This window comes from Protopterus annectens, chromosome 13.part0, assembly GCF_019279795.1.
Source record: "Protopterus annectens isolate FY-2018-M chromosome 13.part0, PAN1.0, whole genome shotgun sequence".
NCBI classification, from domain to species: Eukaryota; Metazoa; Chordata; order Ceratodontiformes; family Protopteridae; genus Protopterus; species Protopterus annectens.
In genome coordinates, this window is record NC_056747.1 from 1,148,709,262 (window position 1) to 1,148,729,261 (window position 20,000).

The following is a 20,000-nucleotide window of genomic DNA, read 5'->3' on the forward strand; positions in this document are numbered from 1 at the left end:
TTGATTAATAAAATTTGTCTTTTATACACCTTTATTAAATTCTTTTGTAGACAGTGACATACATATACAATAATAGAAAAGAAAACAAATTGTAATAAATATTTTTAATTTCTATGCCATATACTTATTTTCTTTTTAACTGTTAACATTATGTCTAACATTAAATACATTGTTCAATTCCCACCCATCATTAGACCTCACTCCTCCACCTCCTGAACATTATTCTGTATGTTTGCTTCCTACAAATTCCATTTATTTTTCTGTAGTTTGCTCCTTCCCTTTTCTAAAGATCCCATCTTCAGGTCTTATATCTTCTTTGCAATATTCAGTAGTTCAACAATAGTAGGTTTATTCTGATTTCCATTTTCTACTAATTGCTTTTGTCAGCCAACAGCATTAAACTTAATATGTCTTACCATATCTGGGCAATTCAGATCATATATCCTAATTCAAAAGAATTATTTTCTAGTTCCACTAGTGTGCTCACCAACATTTCTGACAAAGTACTTTGTAGGGAATTTTTAAGATATGCTAGTACATTACATTCCCAGAAAACATGTTACAATCTACCACTCTCTCACTTCACACCTCCCGCATATGCTATCTACTAGTGGTAAAATTTATGTGAAGTCTACTTCTAGTATAAAAATACCTGCTGCAATGGAAACGTGGTTAAAACCTTACATAAAAGACTCAGAATTCCTCCCACCAGGCTATTCCTGTATAAGTGCCGAGAGACCCCATAAAAGAGGGGGAGGCATCAGACTCCTATTCCTAAATACCTTTACCATAGTCCCCTACTCTGGGGCTACCCTGCAGTTCTCTAATGCTGAAGTTATAGTTGCAGTCCTAAAAATGAACAACTGTAAAACTCTTTGCATAATAGCCCCTTATATTCCTCCAGGCAATAACACCCCAGTATTAGAAGAAACCCTGGCCTGGACTTCAAACAACATAAACAATGAAACAATTATTCTTGGCGAAGTAAACATAAACTGGCCAAACCAACAAAACCTTTCCCCACTAGTAAATATCAACCTCTTCAATTTTACGCAACTCATCAATAGCATAACTAGACCCAGCAAAAATAAAGACTGTGGCTCCATACTTTACTGGGTTCTTGTCTCTGATCCCAACAAAATCTCCTCAGCAGGTACCCTACTTTGTAATTTCAGTGACCAGTTACCTGCCCATATAATACGTAACACGTCTCCTGTACCCACTCAACACCAGTACAAACTTATCAGAAACCTAACCAAATTCGACCCTGCTAACTTTTCTGAAACTCTGAGCAACATCAACTGGAATAGACTAAACTTCCTTCCACTCAGTGAAGCCGTTGAGTTCTTCAACTCAACATTCCTCTTCATCCTAAACAGGTTGGCCCCCTTACAGCAAAAAAGAGTAAAATTAAATCATCCTATGCCATTTGGCTCTCTAAAAGCACAAAGCAGCTCATGAATACCACTGATAAAATATGGAAAAAATGGCTAAAAAATAAAAACCAATCAGACCTGCTACAATATAAGCAACTTCGTAACAAAACACCTAATCATTAATGACAAGAAAAGCCACTACCTTGGCCTCCAAAACAACTGCAAACAAAACCCCCAAAAATTCTGGCACTCTAGTTCTTCTCTTATCATCCCTGGTACCAAGAATAACCCCTGTCGTAATCCAGAAAAAACACCAATTAAGACTGCTACACTCTTCAATACATATTTCATTGAAGCTATAGCCAACCGCACAAAAACATTTCCCCAAACTGACACTAGTACCAACCCATCCCCTTCTGAACAATCCACACAAAACTCTTCTACACCCGCCTTTACCTTCTCCCCTATACCCACTTCTACTATAACAAGACACCTCCTCAGACTCAAGCCTGGGACTAATGCCCATGATAACCTTCCTCCTGAATGTCTTCAGATTGCACCCAAGGCTATTTCTTGCCCATTTAGCATACTTCTCAACTGGTCCATCCAAGAGTCTTCTGTACCTACCCTTTGGAAAAAAGCATGTATTCTTTCAATACATAACAATACTGACATTTCCAATTTCTGTCCAATAGCCATACTATCCCCAATATCTAAAATCCTTGAAAAATGTTTACATTCTCAACTTTTAAACTACTTCCTCCAAAATCAACTTCTCTCTCCTACCCACCGTGGTTTCCAGCCTGGCCATAGCACCACTACAGCCCTTATATCCTTCATGGAAACAGTCAAGCAAGCTCAAAACTCTGGTAAAATTGTATCCACACTTTTCCTTGACCTCTCCAAAGCATTCAATACAGTTTCCCATTTTCTACTTCTCACTAAACTGACTCACCTCGGTGTCACCCCCCCCCCCATTAAATTGGTTCACTAGCTACCTTACAAATAGACAACAATCTACCAAATGGCATAACACCTTCTCACCCTTTCTAAATATATCTATAGGCATACCCTATGGCTCCATACGAGGCCCTCTTCTTTTCAGCATATTCATTATTAACTTCCATTCTTCTCTTTCCAATGGGTCAGTAATACAATATGCAGACGACTCAACAATTATCTGCACTGCCAACTCTGCATCCAAACATATATCTCTAACCCAAAATGCCTTCTCATCAACTGAAACCTGGATGGCTGACAACCATCTTACCCTTAACCACCAAGAAAACTAAGCTTCTACTGTTCACCCCCCTAAAAAAAAAAACTACCCTCTTAAATCAATCCAGATTTACTATTTAATCTCAAAACTATACTATCATTGAAGTAGTCTCCCATTCAAACCTTTTAGGCATCACCATAGATGAAAACCTAACTTTTGACTTGCACATCCACAGCAGTGTCAAAAAGACTCTACAAAAACTGGGGACCCTCTACAGACATCAACATTTCGTAATCCATTCTTCTAAACAAACCCTTGCGTCTACATTTCTCCTACCTTCCCTCCTGTATGGTGCTCCCCTCCTTACCAATATTCAGTCATCTCTGAAAACTAAAATTGAGACTTGTTACAGTAAAATTGTCAAATATGGAACTAACGCTAAATATTCCTCCCATCACTGCTACTCTTTCCATTCTTTGAACTGGCTTGAGCTTCCACATTACCTCGCATACTTACAACTAACTACAGCACACAAAATCATCTATAAGCCTTCTAGCTGCCCAGCCCTTACCCCAGTTCTAACTCTGTACCAACCCAAGAGACCACTCAGATCTGAAAATCAGTTTCTCTTACAAGTAGAAAAAGCAAAACTTCCACCTGGTCAAATGCTTTCCTCCTTCACTATAGACAAACTGTAGAACTCACTCCCATCATCTATCAGAACTATTAGTAATGCTTCCTCCTTCAGAAAGTCTCTATGCCATCATCTCTCCACCTTGTGGCAGTGCCCCTGCACTTCCTGTCAGCCATCTATACATTGAATTCCTTATTAAAACTACCTACTTACACTTAACCTAATACACCCATATGTTTACTATAAAACATGTAACATTTACATCCACCTAATTAACTATAGCTCCCTAACGTTTCACTCTGCTTACACTAATACTCCCTCTTAGTCCTCCATCACACTCACTGCTGCACATTAATATACTATCCTTACACTAGTACTTACACTAATACCCCCTCTTAGTCCTCCATCACACTCATGGCTGCACATTAATATACTATCCTTACACTAATACTTACACTAATACTCCCTCTTAGTCCTGCATCACACTCACTGCTGCACATTAATATACTATCCTTACACTTGTACTTACACTAATATTCCCTCTTAGTCCTCCATCACACTCACTGCTGCACATTAATATACTATCCTTACACTAGTACTTACACTAATACTCCCTCTTAGTCCTGCATCACACTCACTGCTGCACATTAATATACTATCCCATAAATGCTTCTGACTACCTTATCTTTCACTAATATGCTGAAGTAACTATAGGAATCTTATTACATTAATACAAAAACACTATTCTCTCACCCAGAAGTGGTCATCAAATGAAAAATGATATTAACTAAAACTGCAAATGTTTTCTTTTCCTTGTGCCTGACTGTACATATATTGTATTCCTGATTGCTTGTACTTGTATTGTCATTTTATGTAATTTACACATTTTTTATTGCTTTTATCATTTATATTGTATGTACCTATACCTGTACCTTTTCTCCCCAGGCCTCCACTGAAAATAGGTTCACTCCGGCCCAGTGGACTTTCCTGATAAACAAATGGAAATAAGTAAATAAATACTTATGCAGACATAGCCAAGCAGTAATATTAAACCTTCTAGACTTTGTTGCATACTTTTGGGACATACAGATGTCCTTCTTTGTATACTGCCTTTCCATTCTGTATTCCCAATCATTTCAAACCTCCTCTGATTGATTCTTATAGTTACCATGCATTAATTTATGTGCCATGATAATCATCCATTTTTAGTAGGAATTCTTATCTAGACTCAATTAAAAACTCTAGCAGAGCTGGTCCTCCACTTACCACTCCCATATCCATTTTTCTTTGTTTATACTCCATCAATCCCGGGTAGGGAAGGCAGTTACCAACCTGCAGTCCAAACTTCTGCTTGGCCTCATTTCACTCTGTCTTTTCTTTTCTAGTAATTTGCTTCCATTCCCTCATTACTTTGCTAATTTTCTCCAGTAAATTCCAGCCCCATCTTGACTATTTTCTATAACCCTACTTGCAGTCATTCCTATTGGTAAAATCTTTTTCTATTCCTGTGCAGGCTTAACTCTTAGAATAGTTTCTGCTACTTTATAAATTTAATATTCTGTATGATTGTTGTTCTGCTTAAGAAATGTTACTATGTCCATTGTATGTATATTCCAAAGACATGCATCTGGAGTGTTTCTCCATGGGTTTCTACTGAAAATGGGCTCTGTCCTAGTCGGACTTTTCTGGTAAACAAATGTTGAACAAATAAAATTAAAAAAAGGTCCTTTGTATGACACCACTTACATTGTATATTATCTTTGAGCCGCCAACTGTCCATTGGCCAGTGTGGTGAAACATCCTTCTTCTAGAGTCTCTTTTACAACTGGATCTATTCTGCACATCTGTGTTGTGGAACCTTGTTTATAGTTACATACCTCTGCATATCTTCACCAAACACTTGTATATTGCATGAATGTACTTCCTTTGGCACCTCTGTACTGCAGGATTCAAAACCTTTAGAGTCTTTTCTCTTTCAGCCTGTCTGGCTTTTGCCTTCCTGGGACAGTGTGTTATTTCTGTTGGTTCTTCCTCATTGTCACAATACTGGGGCCCCTCAAATTATGGTATATCAAGCAGCTGTACAACTGCTCATTAAAGATCTGTCTACTGGCATGTAGATTCCTTCAACATCAACAGACTTGACATATGAAAACGGATAAAATCAATGCAATACTATTTTTTTTTTTTGGGGGGGGGGGGGTTGCACAGCAGTCCCTACCACTACCACCCCATGGTGTGGCTGTGCTATTTGCCTGCCAGGCTTAAAATAACTAAGTGTACGATTTCTGTATTTTTCTGGGTCCTTTTGCCTTTAAGTCTGTCAAGCATCAAGCCCCTGTTGTTGATCTTGAACCCTTTTATTCCTGCACACTAAGCATGAGGGCAAGAACCATGCAGACAGGCAATGAATGCAGTCTGTCATTTGTTTTGTACCGTATATCATCTAATAGGTGTGCATCAGAATTGTCTAACATAAGCCCCATCCTGCTTTATTGCTTGTGTCTAGGTTGGTAGTACAGTGGTTGCATTTGACAGCAGTGGCTGCAGGTGTACCTTGACCAGGATTCTCGGGAGCCAGTGAGATATAGAGATGAAGAAGCATCTAGTGATTGATATCCTGCAATTCCTGAAAGAAGGATATGAGAGATGTTGCTGCGCTGGAGACCTCCAACAGGAGCTAAGAGCCTCCATAGAAGCATCTTACCCTCAACCAGTGCTTGTTGCACCCTTAAAAACAGACTAAAAGTCGGTTCTACTCTGGTGAGCCTGCTTCACCTGCATGGCTCAGTATTCTACTAGTCAGATGGAAAAATTCACTCTAAAACAAAATTCAAAGCTTAATACAGGAAATCCATTATATGGATGAAAGGAGGAGCTGTAGAAGTTGCAGCATAAATGGCAAAATCTGCAGCAAATAGTATAGACTAGTCCTTGTGATCACATTAGTAAGACAGTGAGCTGTCATCTATCACACGTCAGTGTACTGTGGTACCAGACAAGCCTCATACAGTATAGACTGGTCCTTGTGATCATATTAGTAAGATAGTGAGATGTCATCTATCGCACGTATGTGTACTTTGGTACCAGACAAGCCTCATACAGTATAGACTGGTCCTTGTGATCACATTAGCAAGATAGTGAGCTGTCACCTATCACACATAGTGTACTGTGGTACCAGACAATCCTCATACACTATAGACTGGTCCTTGTGATCACATTAGTATGACAGTGAGCTGTGACCTATCACACATGTTGGTGTACTGTGGTACCAGACAATCCTCATACCGTAGTTGTTAAGCTGGTGTTTTGATGTTCAACGTAAGTACTGATACTGACTGTCCTAGAGAGTAGGCATATTTGTAAGATGGATGGCTAATCGACTGGACTTGTGAGAGACATATAATGCAATAGGTAGGCAGTTAACTACTTATGCTGCACTCTCTACTACTCAGCTGCAGGTCAACAGCACTCACACAAAAGAAGACACGTCATGATAAACCTCTCCATTGCAGCATTTCCTCTGTGGCAACACAAGCTCTTAAACAGATGCGATTCACTTACGGTCAGTGTTAATAATAATACAGGTGAGAGGTAAACTGGACCAGAGTCATGAATTAGAAACATAACACATGAAGACAAATGTATACTGCTTGGCTAGATCCACTACTATTCATCAAAAACAGACTCCTCAAAACACTATAGTATAGCAACAGTTAAACAACAGTAGTTGCTCATTTATATGTAACGCCTCAGTCCATGTACTCAAACTTGATTTATGCTATTGCAAACTGCACATAATCATGAAAAGAGTTTTTTTGCCTTGAGACTCCTCCCCCTGATCTCATTACTTTATTATTCTTACTCAAAGGTCCTTCAGACTTGTCAAAATATCATTCCTATAAAACATGAAAAATCCTGCCTTTCTTTTTTTTTCTCTGAATCTCTGTCATTACAGAGTAAATCTTTCCAAACATATATTACTACCAAATTCTGGACCCCACCCAGTTCGGGTTTGTAAAAGGCAGATCATGTCTCCTAAACCTGACAGACTTCTTTGAAGCAGTCAACAAAGGCGTAGATGAGGGTAAGGTGGTTCACACAGCCTATCTAGTTCTCGCCAAGGCTTTCGACACCACCCCCCACTCTGGAATTATAGATAAACTCACTAAACTCCCCCACTTGTAATACTTTAATTTCTCACTGCCTATGAATACCACTACCTACGTAGCTCTCAGTTTCCTACTTCCAGTACCACCACTAGCAACCAACCACACTACCCACTCCAATACTACCCCACCTCTTTTCTAATTCTACTAATCCTAAACCTTTTCATCCCATACGAGCCACCTATATAAACCCTAGGACTAAATACTATCACCAACTCTTATTAAAAATCCACAAACTTGAAAGGAGGTCACTACCTAACCTCATAGCCGATGGCGACATCCACCCTAACCCAGGCCCAAACTCACCTGATACCACTAACTCCAAAAACAGCACTCTCACTAACCTGCAAAGCTCATATAATGGCCCCAATTCATTACTAGTCTGTCACCTAAACATCAGAAGTATGAATAAGAAAGTTCACTATCTGCATGCACTGCCCTGACCTACTATGCCTTATGGAAACCTGGCTCAAACCCATTATCCCTGATAATGACATTATATCCCCCCAACTACAATATAGTAGGACTTGACCGCATCTCTAGGAAAGGTGAGGGAGTAGCCATCATGTATAAATCCACTCTAGAAGTATCCACAATTAGTACCCCACAAGGCCTTATAACTAGCAACTCCGAAACACTCATCACAAAAGTCCAGCTTAACAAAAACAAATCTACAAACATAGCATGTATCTATATTCCCCCAGGCAACAACACAGACACCTTAGAAGATACCCTCCAGTGGTTATCCACTAACCACCCCCAAGAAACTATTATTCTCGGGGACTTCAATATCGACTGGAAAACCTGTTCATCAAACTACCCCACCCCCCTTATTAACTTACATGGCTTCTCCCAGGTTATAACTTCCCCTACCAGAATCAATAAGCCCAACAATAAGAAAAGTATCCTAGACTGGATATTAATAAACAACAAACCTCAGTCATATAAATCAGGCACCCTACATGAGGACATGAGTGACCACTTCCTAACCTATATAATGAGAAAACGGAATGATAGGCCTCATCAAACCACCTTTTAAACCATTAGGAATACAAAAAACTTCAATCTGACTAATTTCCAGGCCAAACTTAACTCTTGCAAATGGTCCAATCTTAAACTACTGCCCCTTGATGAAGCAGTCTCAGACTTCAATGCTAAATTCCTAGCCATCTTAGACAGGCATGCTCCCAAAAGAACAATCAGAACCAAAAACAAAATAGCTCCATGGCTAAACAATGGTACTAGACAAAAACATATTGCTAGAAATACAGCATGTATCTCCTGGAGAGCCACCAAATCCCCACAAGACCACAGCAGATGCAAACAATTGAGAAACAAGGTAAAAAAAATCTATTATGCTAGACAAGCAAAACTACTATTTCAATTTACAGCAAAATCACCAAAAATCAACCACAAAAATTCTGGTCAGGCCTTAATAAACTGTTCCACCCAGGTAAATCCTCAACCCCATCCCCTCAACTACCTTACATCTACCCCATAAATGTGCTGCAAAGACCTTTAATACTTTCTTTACAGAAACAGTGCAGTCCCTAGCTAATAATCTATCCCCCAAAACCTCTAATACTACCACACCCACTCAAGAAAATATACTTCCCTTCAAATTTGATCCTATCCCCACAGACTTTATTAAGTCCCTTCTTAAGAAACTGAAACCCACCACCCTGGCAGCAGACCTACTTCGTGCAGAATTTCTTAAAAAGGCCGCTAATGAAATAGCATACCCTATCTCCATCTTAATCAATCGTACTATCCATGAATCCAACATCCCCTCCATCTGGAAAATCTCCTACATTATTCCACTTCACAAAGGGGGTAACGCCACTGAACTCTCAAACTACAGACCTATAGCCATCCTATCTCCCTTGGCCAAAATAATGGAAAAATGTAGACATAAGCAAATTCTAACTCACCTTATTCAGACTGCTCGCCTAGCCTCATCCCAGCATGGATTTAGACCCGCCCATAGTACAGCTACAGCCCTTCTCTCCTTTTCTCACACAATAAATCAAAACGATAATCACAACAAATTCTCTTCAGCTCTTTTTCTCGACCTATCCAAAGCATTCGATATGATGAATCACCACCTACTCCTAGACACACTAAAATCACTTTGCCTAGACAACCTAGTAATCAAATGGCTCTACTCTTACCTGCATGGCAGACAACAAGCTGTACTATGGAAAGATAATCTAGCCCCCCTTCTTCCAGTCACCCTTGGTGTCCACCAAGGATCTATATTAGGCCCCCTCCTTTTCCCCATTTTCATTAACGACCTACCCAAAGTTATCCCAGATGCAACATGCATTCAGTATGCAGATGACTCCACCCTTATCTGTTCTGCTACCACCCCCACAGAACTACAATCCCTATCCCAAATCACCTTCAGTAAAGTAGAGGAATGGCTCAGTAGTCACTGTCTTCTATTGAACCCAAATAAAACCAAACTACTATTTTTCTCCCCTACCCGTAAATTCACATCACCAGTTATTACAATCTAATCTAACAATGGCACCATCAATTCTCCAGAACCTTGCACAAAACTGCTTGGTGTAATCATCGATAATAATCTGAAGTATTTTTTATTTTATTTTATTTATATTTGTTGACCGTGAGTGTCCGACTGGACGTAGGTCCATTTTCAGCGGAGGCCCGGGGAGAAAAACTCCACAGTTAAAATAAACAGACAGTAGTTACATTGGATTACATAGCGATTAACAATTTACATAGCAATTCCTTACAACATATTTACAGATGAAGAACATAGTACATCAGTAGACAACTAGAATCTTTATCTGTGAAGTACATAACAGACATTAACAAATGTTAAAATAAGAAGTTTCTGCTGTATAAGTACTAGGCTTATGAGCATCTGAGCTTGCTATAATCAAGGTAGTTAGTGGAGTGGAAAGAAAGGTAGTGGTTGGATGGGGTGGGTGATATTAGAGTGGGAGTTGCAAGGGCATAGCCAGCATGTTTTTAGGTGCGCTTTTAGTAATGTTTTGAAGTGGGTGCATGATGGTATGGAGGTAATTGTGGGTGGGAGGGAGTTCCATAATTTGGCTATGGTGCAAGAGAATAGTGATTCACCAGCAGAGTTATTGGCTTTCGTGATCTGCAAGTGATTTTTGTTGCTGGATCTTAGTGGTCTGATGGTGCAATAGGGTTGGAGTAGATTCTGGAGGGATGGGACATTTAGTGGATGGTTTACTAGTTTGTGGGCGAGTGAGAGTTGATACCATTGAAGTAGGTGAGGGAGTTCAAGCCAGCCCAGTTCAGCAAGTGAGAGACAGTGGTGACTACAGTAGGATGCCTCTGTGGCGAATTTGGCAATTTTGTTGTAGCAGGTCTCTAGCTTGTTTAGATCGCATTGCCTTAGGTTGGTATATATTGGAGAGGCATAAAGTAGGGTGGAGATAAGGTGGGAATTTGCTATTGAAATCTTTGTTGCTTTGGTGAGAAGATGCTTATTTCTGTATAACGCTCCTAGTTTTTTGTGGACTTTTTTTATGGTCATGGATATGTGAATGTCAAATTTTAGTTTATTGTCTATTTCCACTCCTAGCAATTTGGTATGTTCAGTTGGGTATATAGTGGTATTGTGTTTTGCTCTGATGTTAAAGTGAGAGTTGTTTTGAGTATGTTTGGTGGGTTGGAAGATGAGTGGTTTAGTTTTGTTTGGGTTGAGTATTAATTGGGCATCAGATAACCAAGTTTCAACAGAGGAAAAGGCTTCCTGTGTGACTTTTTGCAGTTTAGGTAGGACTGGGCTGAGCAGATGATGGTCGAGTCATCTGCGTATTGTATGAGTGTGCCATGTGTTGTGGCAGAGGCTAGATTATTTGTGAAAACAGAGAAGAGTAGGGGTCCAAGGATGGATCCTTGGGGAACTCCTATGGAGACAGGTAGTTGAGGAGATATGTTATTCTGCCATACAACGGATTGTTGGCGGTCAGACAGCTAACTCTGAAACCAGTTGAGACTGATTGTGAGAAGGATAGGTTATTGTGGACAGAGATAAGTTGTTTGTGTGGGACCATGTCAAATGCTGTAGATAGGTCTAGGAAAGTAGCAGAGGAGAGATAGCCATTGTTTTTATGCTGAAGGATAGTGTTGTGATACTCATATAGACAAAACCTTCAATACAGTTAACAAAAAACTAGTCTTCTTGTATAGGATTAAACAATTCCTAACCCCGTCTGCCAGAACTGCTATAGCTCGAACGCATCTCCTATTGACCCTTCTCTACGCCTCACCCATCTTCGTAAACCTAAGTAAGTCAAACCTTAACAAATTTACTAGCTGCTATAACAATATAGCTAGATTCGCCACAGGCATCACCGTCAAAATCTTCAAACACTAGAATGGCTAGAACTACCCAATCAACTCCAGTATAACCAACTCATAGCTATTCATAAAATCCTCTACCATCCTAACAGTACACCCATTCTGACAAATATTATCACCCCCTACAGTAACTTAGCATCCCTCCGCTCATCCAACAGAATGCTAGTACAATCTGCCAAAGCCAACAACCCAGCCGGAGAATCATTATTCTCCAACTCTGCTGGAAATAAATGGAACTCACTCCCCCCAGATCTTACCACTACATCCTCCTTACCCCAATTCAAAATATCCCTAAAGAAACCCCTAAACATGCATTGGCTATGTCCATGTCTAAACCCAGACTAACCCAATAAAAGCACAACTCACATAGGAGAAATACCCAATAATAATAACTTCCTGAACCTATAAGTATACTCTTTCTAAACCTTTTCTCTACCCAAACTACATACACTTCTCAACAACCATTAAGACATAATTATAAGGATGGGGTCTTGTTATCCTAGCCATTCTAAGGCTATGTTTTAACCCTTTTACATGTAATTTCCAACAACTTCCCTTCTTAACTAACCACCTTTTCCCTCGTTTGTCATCCTTAAAATCAATCTGTGTAAACATTTCAATCTATAACTTCAATGCTGTTATATGATTTGTGTACATATTTCATTCTATAAACTTACAGTGCCACTTAAATGGACATGTATCCAGTCGGACTCTCCTGGTTAACAAATGTAAAATAAAATAAAATAATATAAACTAGGTATAAATCCCTATGTCACAAAAGGGTTGCCAAATGGCTCATGACAGAACCCGCACTGTAAAAGTTGCAGACTTCAAATCTGACTTCAGGCCAGTGACAAGTGGAGTACCACAGGGTTCAGTCCTGGGACCTCTCCTGTTTGGCATCTACTTCTCTGAAGTACAGGCTAACACAGAAGGGCTTTGGCTAATGAAGTTCACAGATGAGTGCAAACTAGGAGCCATAATCGAAACACCTAACAATGTGGACATCTTACAAAAGGGCCTCACTGAGACAGATGCCTGGTGTCAAATCCATGGCCTCAAGCTCAATGCCAAAAAGTGCATTGTCATCCATTCTGGTAAAAACTCTGTACCCATGAACTACCACATAGGTGGTAGTCTACTTAACACCGAATGTGTGATAAGAGACCTTGGGACACAAATGGACAGTAGTCTCTCCTTTGATAATCACATCACCACAGTAGTCATGAAATCCTTCTACGTGGCACACTTCATCACAAAGGTTTCTCATCCAGGAAAAAAGAGGTAATTGCTCCCCTGTACTCATCACTCATTAGACCCGTTATAGAGTACAATGCCCCTTTTGGTATGTACCTCACAAGACATCTACAACAACTGGAAAGGCCGCAGAAATACCTCACAAAGAGGATTACCAGCCTCAAACAGATGCCCTACGCAGACCGTCTCAAAAAACTCCAGCTTTATTCTGTCGCATATCACCTACTTAGAGGCGATCTCTGCCTAACATACAAAAGCTATGTCAAACCCAGAACTGTTGGACATGCTCCACTTAAAGAAATCCCAATCCCTCTGAGCTACACGCTCTAGGGACCTAAACCTTGTCACCACAATAAACAGAATATGCTGGAGGGATAGATTCCTGTCCCAGAGACTTCCCATACTCTGGAACAAACTACCTATCTATATCAAACAAAGCTCCTCATTAAAACTCTTCAAGAAAAATCTTGATGATTGGATGATTGGATGGGAAATAGGAAATTCACCCCGGGGATCACTTCGGTTGCTCTGCTCGACAGGGGCACAGGAAAATTATTTTCTTGGGTGGAGAAAGCCAGAGTACCTTTTTGGCTAGGCTTATATAGGCCCTAGGGCCAATAGCCTAGTACCTACTTATGAACCTATGAACATATGGTAGTGAGCAAGCAAAGCACATCTTGAGCAAAGGGAAACTGAGCAACAATATTTTAAGTACAGGAAGGTAACTAAGTAAACTGCCAATTCTGCTTAGACAGCAGCTTGGTTCTGCTTCTTTCATAGTTCTAAGAATTGTATTATGTTTAGTTTATACAATTTTGTTACTAATTTTGACTGTATTTCCTCATTAGAAAGGTTGTTTAAATTTACACACCATAGTAAAATGTTTCCTTCTGTGTCCCCTGAGCCATCGATTTGTTTTCTCTTATTATTTTTAGAGATGGTATTCACTTAACATTCTGTGACTTTAAGCCCTAAAGGTTTCTGTTATCACAAGCCCCTCCCTTTTTTCCAGCACATGTTAACAGTTTCTGGTGCAGACCACAGACAGTTCATGCTGCTTTTCTTGTATATGTTCATATGTAAGTACCATCAAACCCTATACTTTGTATCTGTGAAGTAAAGATCTTAACCATTACGGCAAGCCTTTCCCTAAAACTTTCCACTGAGTGGAAGGTGATACAGCATGACCATTCAGGAAGCTATAGGTAACTGACTTTGAAGTCACGCATACAAGATGTCCTTACATTCACTGCTGTAGTATTCTTAACAGATGGGGCTTCCCTGCCGTGGAAGCCTGAACATCCAGCCAGTCTACCAAAGACTACTTGTTGCTTTTACAAAATATGCCAAACGTCACTCAAATGCTTCTGGCATAGCATGGGGCATAAAGGTGATGTTCAGGCCTACTTGAGTTGCATGTAGTCAAGTCTTGTATGTGATCTTGTGACTTTCTCTCTCTCTTACTGAGCTATGTGTTGGTGACCATCCAAACTTTTGCTAAACAGCAGTCTAGAATGGCCTTTCCTATTTTCTTGTTGCCCAAGCCATGTGAACCTAGGCAATCCTCATATCCTGTTCTGTTTCTCCTGATGTTTGCATTCAGCCCCCTCACCCCCATTTTCAATACCAGCATATGTTGTCCTGCTGTAGCTAGTATGTCCTGTAACTGCTATCTAAATGCTTTTGTTTTCCCACACTAGCACAATCCTGCTGTGGGGTATAGGCTGAAATTATGAATACTGCCCTATTTTTACACTGAAGTATGATTGCCATGAGTCTATTGCTAATTCTGATAACATCCATTACCACAATGTCCACATCATTTCTAGTCTTTCCTCCCCCAAATAGAGGACTCTTTATCCCAAGAAAAGTGGATTTGCTGCACTGCCCTTCAGTCTGATCTCCTAGATGTGCAGGATGTCCGGCATCCACCTTCTTGCCATCATGTCATCTACTTCCAAGTTGGGACCAGTCAGTGAAACTGTATTGAGTGTAGTAATTCTTGTTTCATGTTTGGCGGGTTGATTGGTTTTATGACCAGCTTTTGTTCACCAGAGCTGTCCCTGGTAACCCAAGCTGGGCACCTGGACACTAGCTGGCCAGTAGCTTATTGAGCCAGTAAGTCTGGGTTTGTGAAGGAAACACACTGGCCAGTAAAGGGACACAGACCCCTCCCACCATTATTATGGGTCTCTCACACAGTTTAGAGTAGGCTGGGTCCTCAACCCACCTATCACAGCAAATATCTTTGCTGATTTTGGCAACATCAATTAACATGACCAAATCACCTAGTGCCAGTTTTTACAGCATCAGCTTGCTATTCCTGACAAGGCACTCAGTCTGTGACTTGTGTTATCTGTCTGCGGGATACTGTGCACAGAAGTTGATGCCTAAAGCAGTTGGTCCATGCACCTCTTCCCCCGTTAGGTACCACCTAGAGACTGTGCTGCTGCCCACGACTCCATTTAATTTTGGATGAATTTTTGAGATGCAAAAACCCAGCATGTTTTTTTGTTTTTTTTTTCCCCTGAGAGGTGGGAGGAACCCTTAAGAGACACAGATAGAAAATGTTAATTCTACACTAGTATTGTACCTTCTTCATAGGAGGCAAAGATCATAACCATTATGCTAACCTTAAATGAAAAGTTCCCCTTTCTCAAGTCTTTCTTCCTCAGCTTTACAATGAGAAGCTCTCTGAGAGCCAAGGAAATTTTAAAAGCCCTAGGATACATGCCTGTTTTCATTCCCATGGTTATCCTGGCAAAATGTCATATTAGAATCTAGTATTGATGAAACAGGCCCTTTGTAGATTAGTCAACCTTCCCAGTCCTGAAATAAATAGGAGCAAATGACATTAAAACTAATCCTACGACACTGCGGAATAGTTTACAGTTACGATGAGAAGGTGCTAACCAACTGTACTATACAGCATTAGTACAGCTTTCATTATATTATACAAATTTATTTTCTTAAACATTTTGCCACTGCAATGTCAGTCACCCACTACCTGATAGTGTACCCCCCCAACAATTGTTCCTTCCAGCCCCAGTATAACCCTTTACCAGGAAGGACTTCTGGCTGAATCTAAAGACCACATTTTGTATTTTTGACTAGTGAAAGAAATGGAAGTAACAGATTTTGCACCCAAGAGTTTTCATTCAAAACAAACAGTCAGAGGTCTCCACTCCCCTGTATGGTGTGCAGTAAAGTTGGCAAATGTGCCAGTGTGAGCATTCCCTGCATGTCCAAAGTCACTAAGCCACACTTTCCAGACGTGTTTTGAAGTACACAGAACTTGCAAAGTGTCCTACTTCCATCTGGAGTTGCAAGAGTTTTTTGTGACATTTCTGGCTCCATGAAACTTACCATTAGCTGCCCCCATGACCTTTCCTCATTCTCTAGGTCTGCTAAACCTGACTAGCCACACCTAGGTTAACTCCAGCACATATTTGGGGCCAGTATGGAGATCTGGGCTACTGGAGGCAGTAACATACTGTTGACAAAGAATATTTTTCTCCTAAGACCCCCCCCCCAATGGGCCAGAGTGGTGTATCAGTGACACCTTTGCATGTGAGAGTCCTGCTTCTTGTGAGTGTTTGCACCCCACCTCATCCTGCCTCTTTTGCAGCTGTTCAGTCTAGAATCAGTTGGGACATAGTCAAGGCTTTACCCCTTTATGCCACAGACATAGACTCTGTCTGGTATTGCAAGAGTAGTACTTTACCCTCCACCAGGGAAAAAAAAAGTTGACCACTGGATATTTCAGCCTCTCTCCCTGGCTGACCATCTCAGCAGTTAGGGATTATTACTAAACCTAGATTGTTGGTAGAGCAAGCAGACAATCAAGTACTATATCAATGACCAGCTTCTAATGTCTTGCCTTAATTATTGACTGGTAGTTTTACCAAGCTGAGATTAAGAGGTTTCACCTCCCACCACACATTAAAAACAAAATTTACAATGTAAAAAAACAAGCCAGCTAATCTTGCCAGATTTATTTATTTATTTATTTATTTACATTTGTTGACCGGGAGTGTCCAACTGGACGTAGGTCTATTTTCAGCGGAGGCCCGGGGAGAAAAGCTCCACAGTTAAAATAAACAGACAGTAGTTACACTGGATTACACAGTGATTAACAATTTAACATAGCAATTAATTACAAACATATTTATAGATGAAGAACATAGTTCATCAGTAGACAACTAGAATCTTTATCTGCGAAGTACATAACAGACATTAACAAATGTTACAATAAGAAGTTCCTGCTGCATAATAAGTACTAGGCTTATGAGCATCTGAGCTTGCTATAATCAAGGTAGTTAGTGGAGTGGAAAGAAAGGTAGTGGTTGGATGGGGTGGGTGAAATTAGAGTGGGAGTTGCAAGGGCATAGCCAGCATGTTTTTAGGTGCGCTTTTAGTAAAGTTTTGAAGTGGGTGCATGATGGTACGGAGGTAATTGTGGGTGGGAGAGAGTTCCATAATTTGGCTATGGCGCAAGAGAATAGAGTTATTGGCTTTAGTGATCTGCAAGTGATTAAATATTAAAGAAAAGCATAAGAATGTGTCATAATGTTAAAACTTGTGCATTTAAAACTGCTATACCTCACTCTTCACAATTAGGTAAAAGTGTAGGGAAAATACTAGAAAGGTAACCTAAACAAAGCAGTATAATGCATTTGCAAATGTCCCTTACTCTTGGTCAGAGAAATATTTACCAGTTGTTAACTTTAAGTTTTACCAGAAGTGTTGATTCAATAGTATTTACAATGATGTTAAGATAACATTACATAAATCTTTAGCACTTGCATAGTGCTGCATTACAGTTTTGAAGTGTCAGGTGCATCTCTAAATGTATTTCAGGTGCTGATGTATCTTTTTATTAAACTCACAGAATAAGCCTGCAAGATGACCTACAGCCTGTGCAAGCAAAGCTTCTGATAGAATACACTATTCAGACATCGCTCAGAGTGTGAGTATGCCATCTTTCTTAAATGAGTGTGTGTCTGTGTGCATATATGTAGGAGTAAAGTGACTGGTTAAAAATACATATTGCAGCTGCTGACTCGTTAAAGCTCAGTGAAACCTTCCTTTTATGATTATTTGCTTACACGGTCTACATTGTTTCATACTACAGATGCATTTGTTTATGATTGTGCCGGAACACATTTTTGAACTGCAACAGATAACATAATATTTAATTATTTATTTCTTGTAATGGGCATGTATTTGCAGAAAAGGACAGTGACTTCATCAGATAGTAATGTCAATGACAGCTGCAGAAGCACTGACAGAGATATGTAACTGTGGAATTACTTCTCTCATTTATTCAAGAAACCATTTAACTGAAGCTTCTAACCTTGCCCAAGGTTGTAAAAACTCATAATATATTATATTAAAATTACACTCTGCGTGGTGGTATGAAGGGGGTTGTGTCCATTATCACCAAGGGCAATATTTCTTGGTGTTTTTTCTCTGTCACATTTTGATCAGATGGTCCCTGTGAATAACCAGTAGACAACCAGTAATCATACCATATCCATGTTTTATTCACTTTGATTAGGGCTCAGAAACAGCCCCATCACATGCAGTAGGAGCTGCAGTAAAAAAAGGGACTGTTTCTATGATTCTGCATTTTGTGATTCAGAGACACTTTAGCCTCAAAGAAGAATGACCTCATTATCGGCTAATTTGCATGTGTCTGAATCCCTGTTAGCTATCTCTAGTGTAAATCAGCACTTATCTGTGGTAGTTAATACCCGTGACCCATGCATTGAGATGACACAGGCATCCCCCATTCACTCTCCTACACACACACACACACACACACACACACACACACACACACACACACACACACACACAAACACACTCAAATCTCTTACCTGTCTCCAACTTGACAGAACATCCCTGATGTCTTTTTATGTTTTATTCCTTCCCTCGTAAATCACAGATACTTACAGTTAGTCAATAATGGCATATATTAGAGTTTCATTTCCCTTAGTGGTCACAGACTACATATTGATATTAGACCTGTTACTCTATTAACTTATGTATATCTGTACTGTTGCCTGCATGTATGATTTGGCAAAATTTTACGCCGGATGCCCTTCCTGACACAACCCTCCCCATTTATCTGGCACAAAGAAATACACTGGCTTGTACCTGTGGAAGCATGGAGGTGTTTAGGTGAAATGGCAGTGGTGTTTTTAACTAGATTGTTTAATGAAATCTTGGAAAGTGAGGGGATGCCTGTGGAATGGAGAAAATGTGTTTTGGTACCGATTTTTAAGAATAAGGGTGATGTGCAGAGCCTGTAGTAACTACAGAGGGATTAAATTGATCAGTCACAGCATGAAATTATGGGAAAGAGTAGTGGAAGCTAGGTTAAGAAGGGAGGTGATGATTAGTGATCAGCAGTATGGTTTCATGCCAGGAAAGAGCACTACAGATGCGACATTTGCACTGAGAGTGTTGATGGAGAAGTACAGAGAAGGTCAGAAGGAGTTGCATTGTGTCTTTGTGGACTTAGAGAAAGCAAATGACAGGGTGCTTAGAGAGGAGTTGTGGTGTTATATGAGGAAGTCGGGAGTGTCAGAGAAGTATGTAAGAGTGGTAGAGGATATGTACAATGGTAGTGTGACAGCGGTGAAGTCTGCAGTGGGAGTGACAGATGCATTTAAGGTGGAGGTGGGATTACATCAAGGATCAGCTCTGAGCCCTTTCTTATTTGCAATGGCGATGGACAGGTTGACAGATGAGATCAGACAGGAATCCCCGTGGACTATGATGTTTGCAGATGACATTGTGATCTGTAGTGAGAGTAGGGAACAGATGGAGGAGACCCTGGAGAGGTGGAGATATGCTCTAGAGAGAAGAGGAATGAAGGTCAGCAGAACTAAGACAGAATATATGTGTGTGAATGAGAGGGAGGATAGAGGAATGGTGAGGATGCAGGGAGTAGAGGTGGCGAAGGTGGATGA

At 40.2% G+C, this 20,000-nt stretch overlaps 1 protein-coding gene across 2 annotated transcripts in view; it reads left to right on the top strand.

The window, feature by feature from the left end:
* The window catches only part of ITGA3 (integrin subunit alpha 3), a 1,049,629-nt gene that overhangs the window by 834,348 nt on the left and 195,281 nt on the right, over positions 1-20,000 (top strand). For both annotated transcript variants that reach the window (XM_044055141.1, XM_044055142.1), the window contains exon 18: positions 17,912-17,989. In XM_044055141.1, the coding sequence (XP_043911076.1) occupies positions 17,912-17,989 (78 nt within the window). The remainder of the gene's footprint in view (positions 1-17,911; positions 17,990-20,000) is intronic.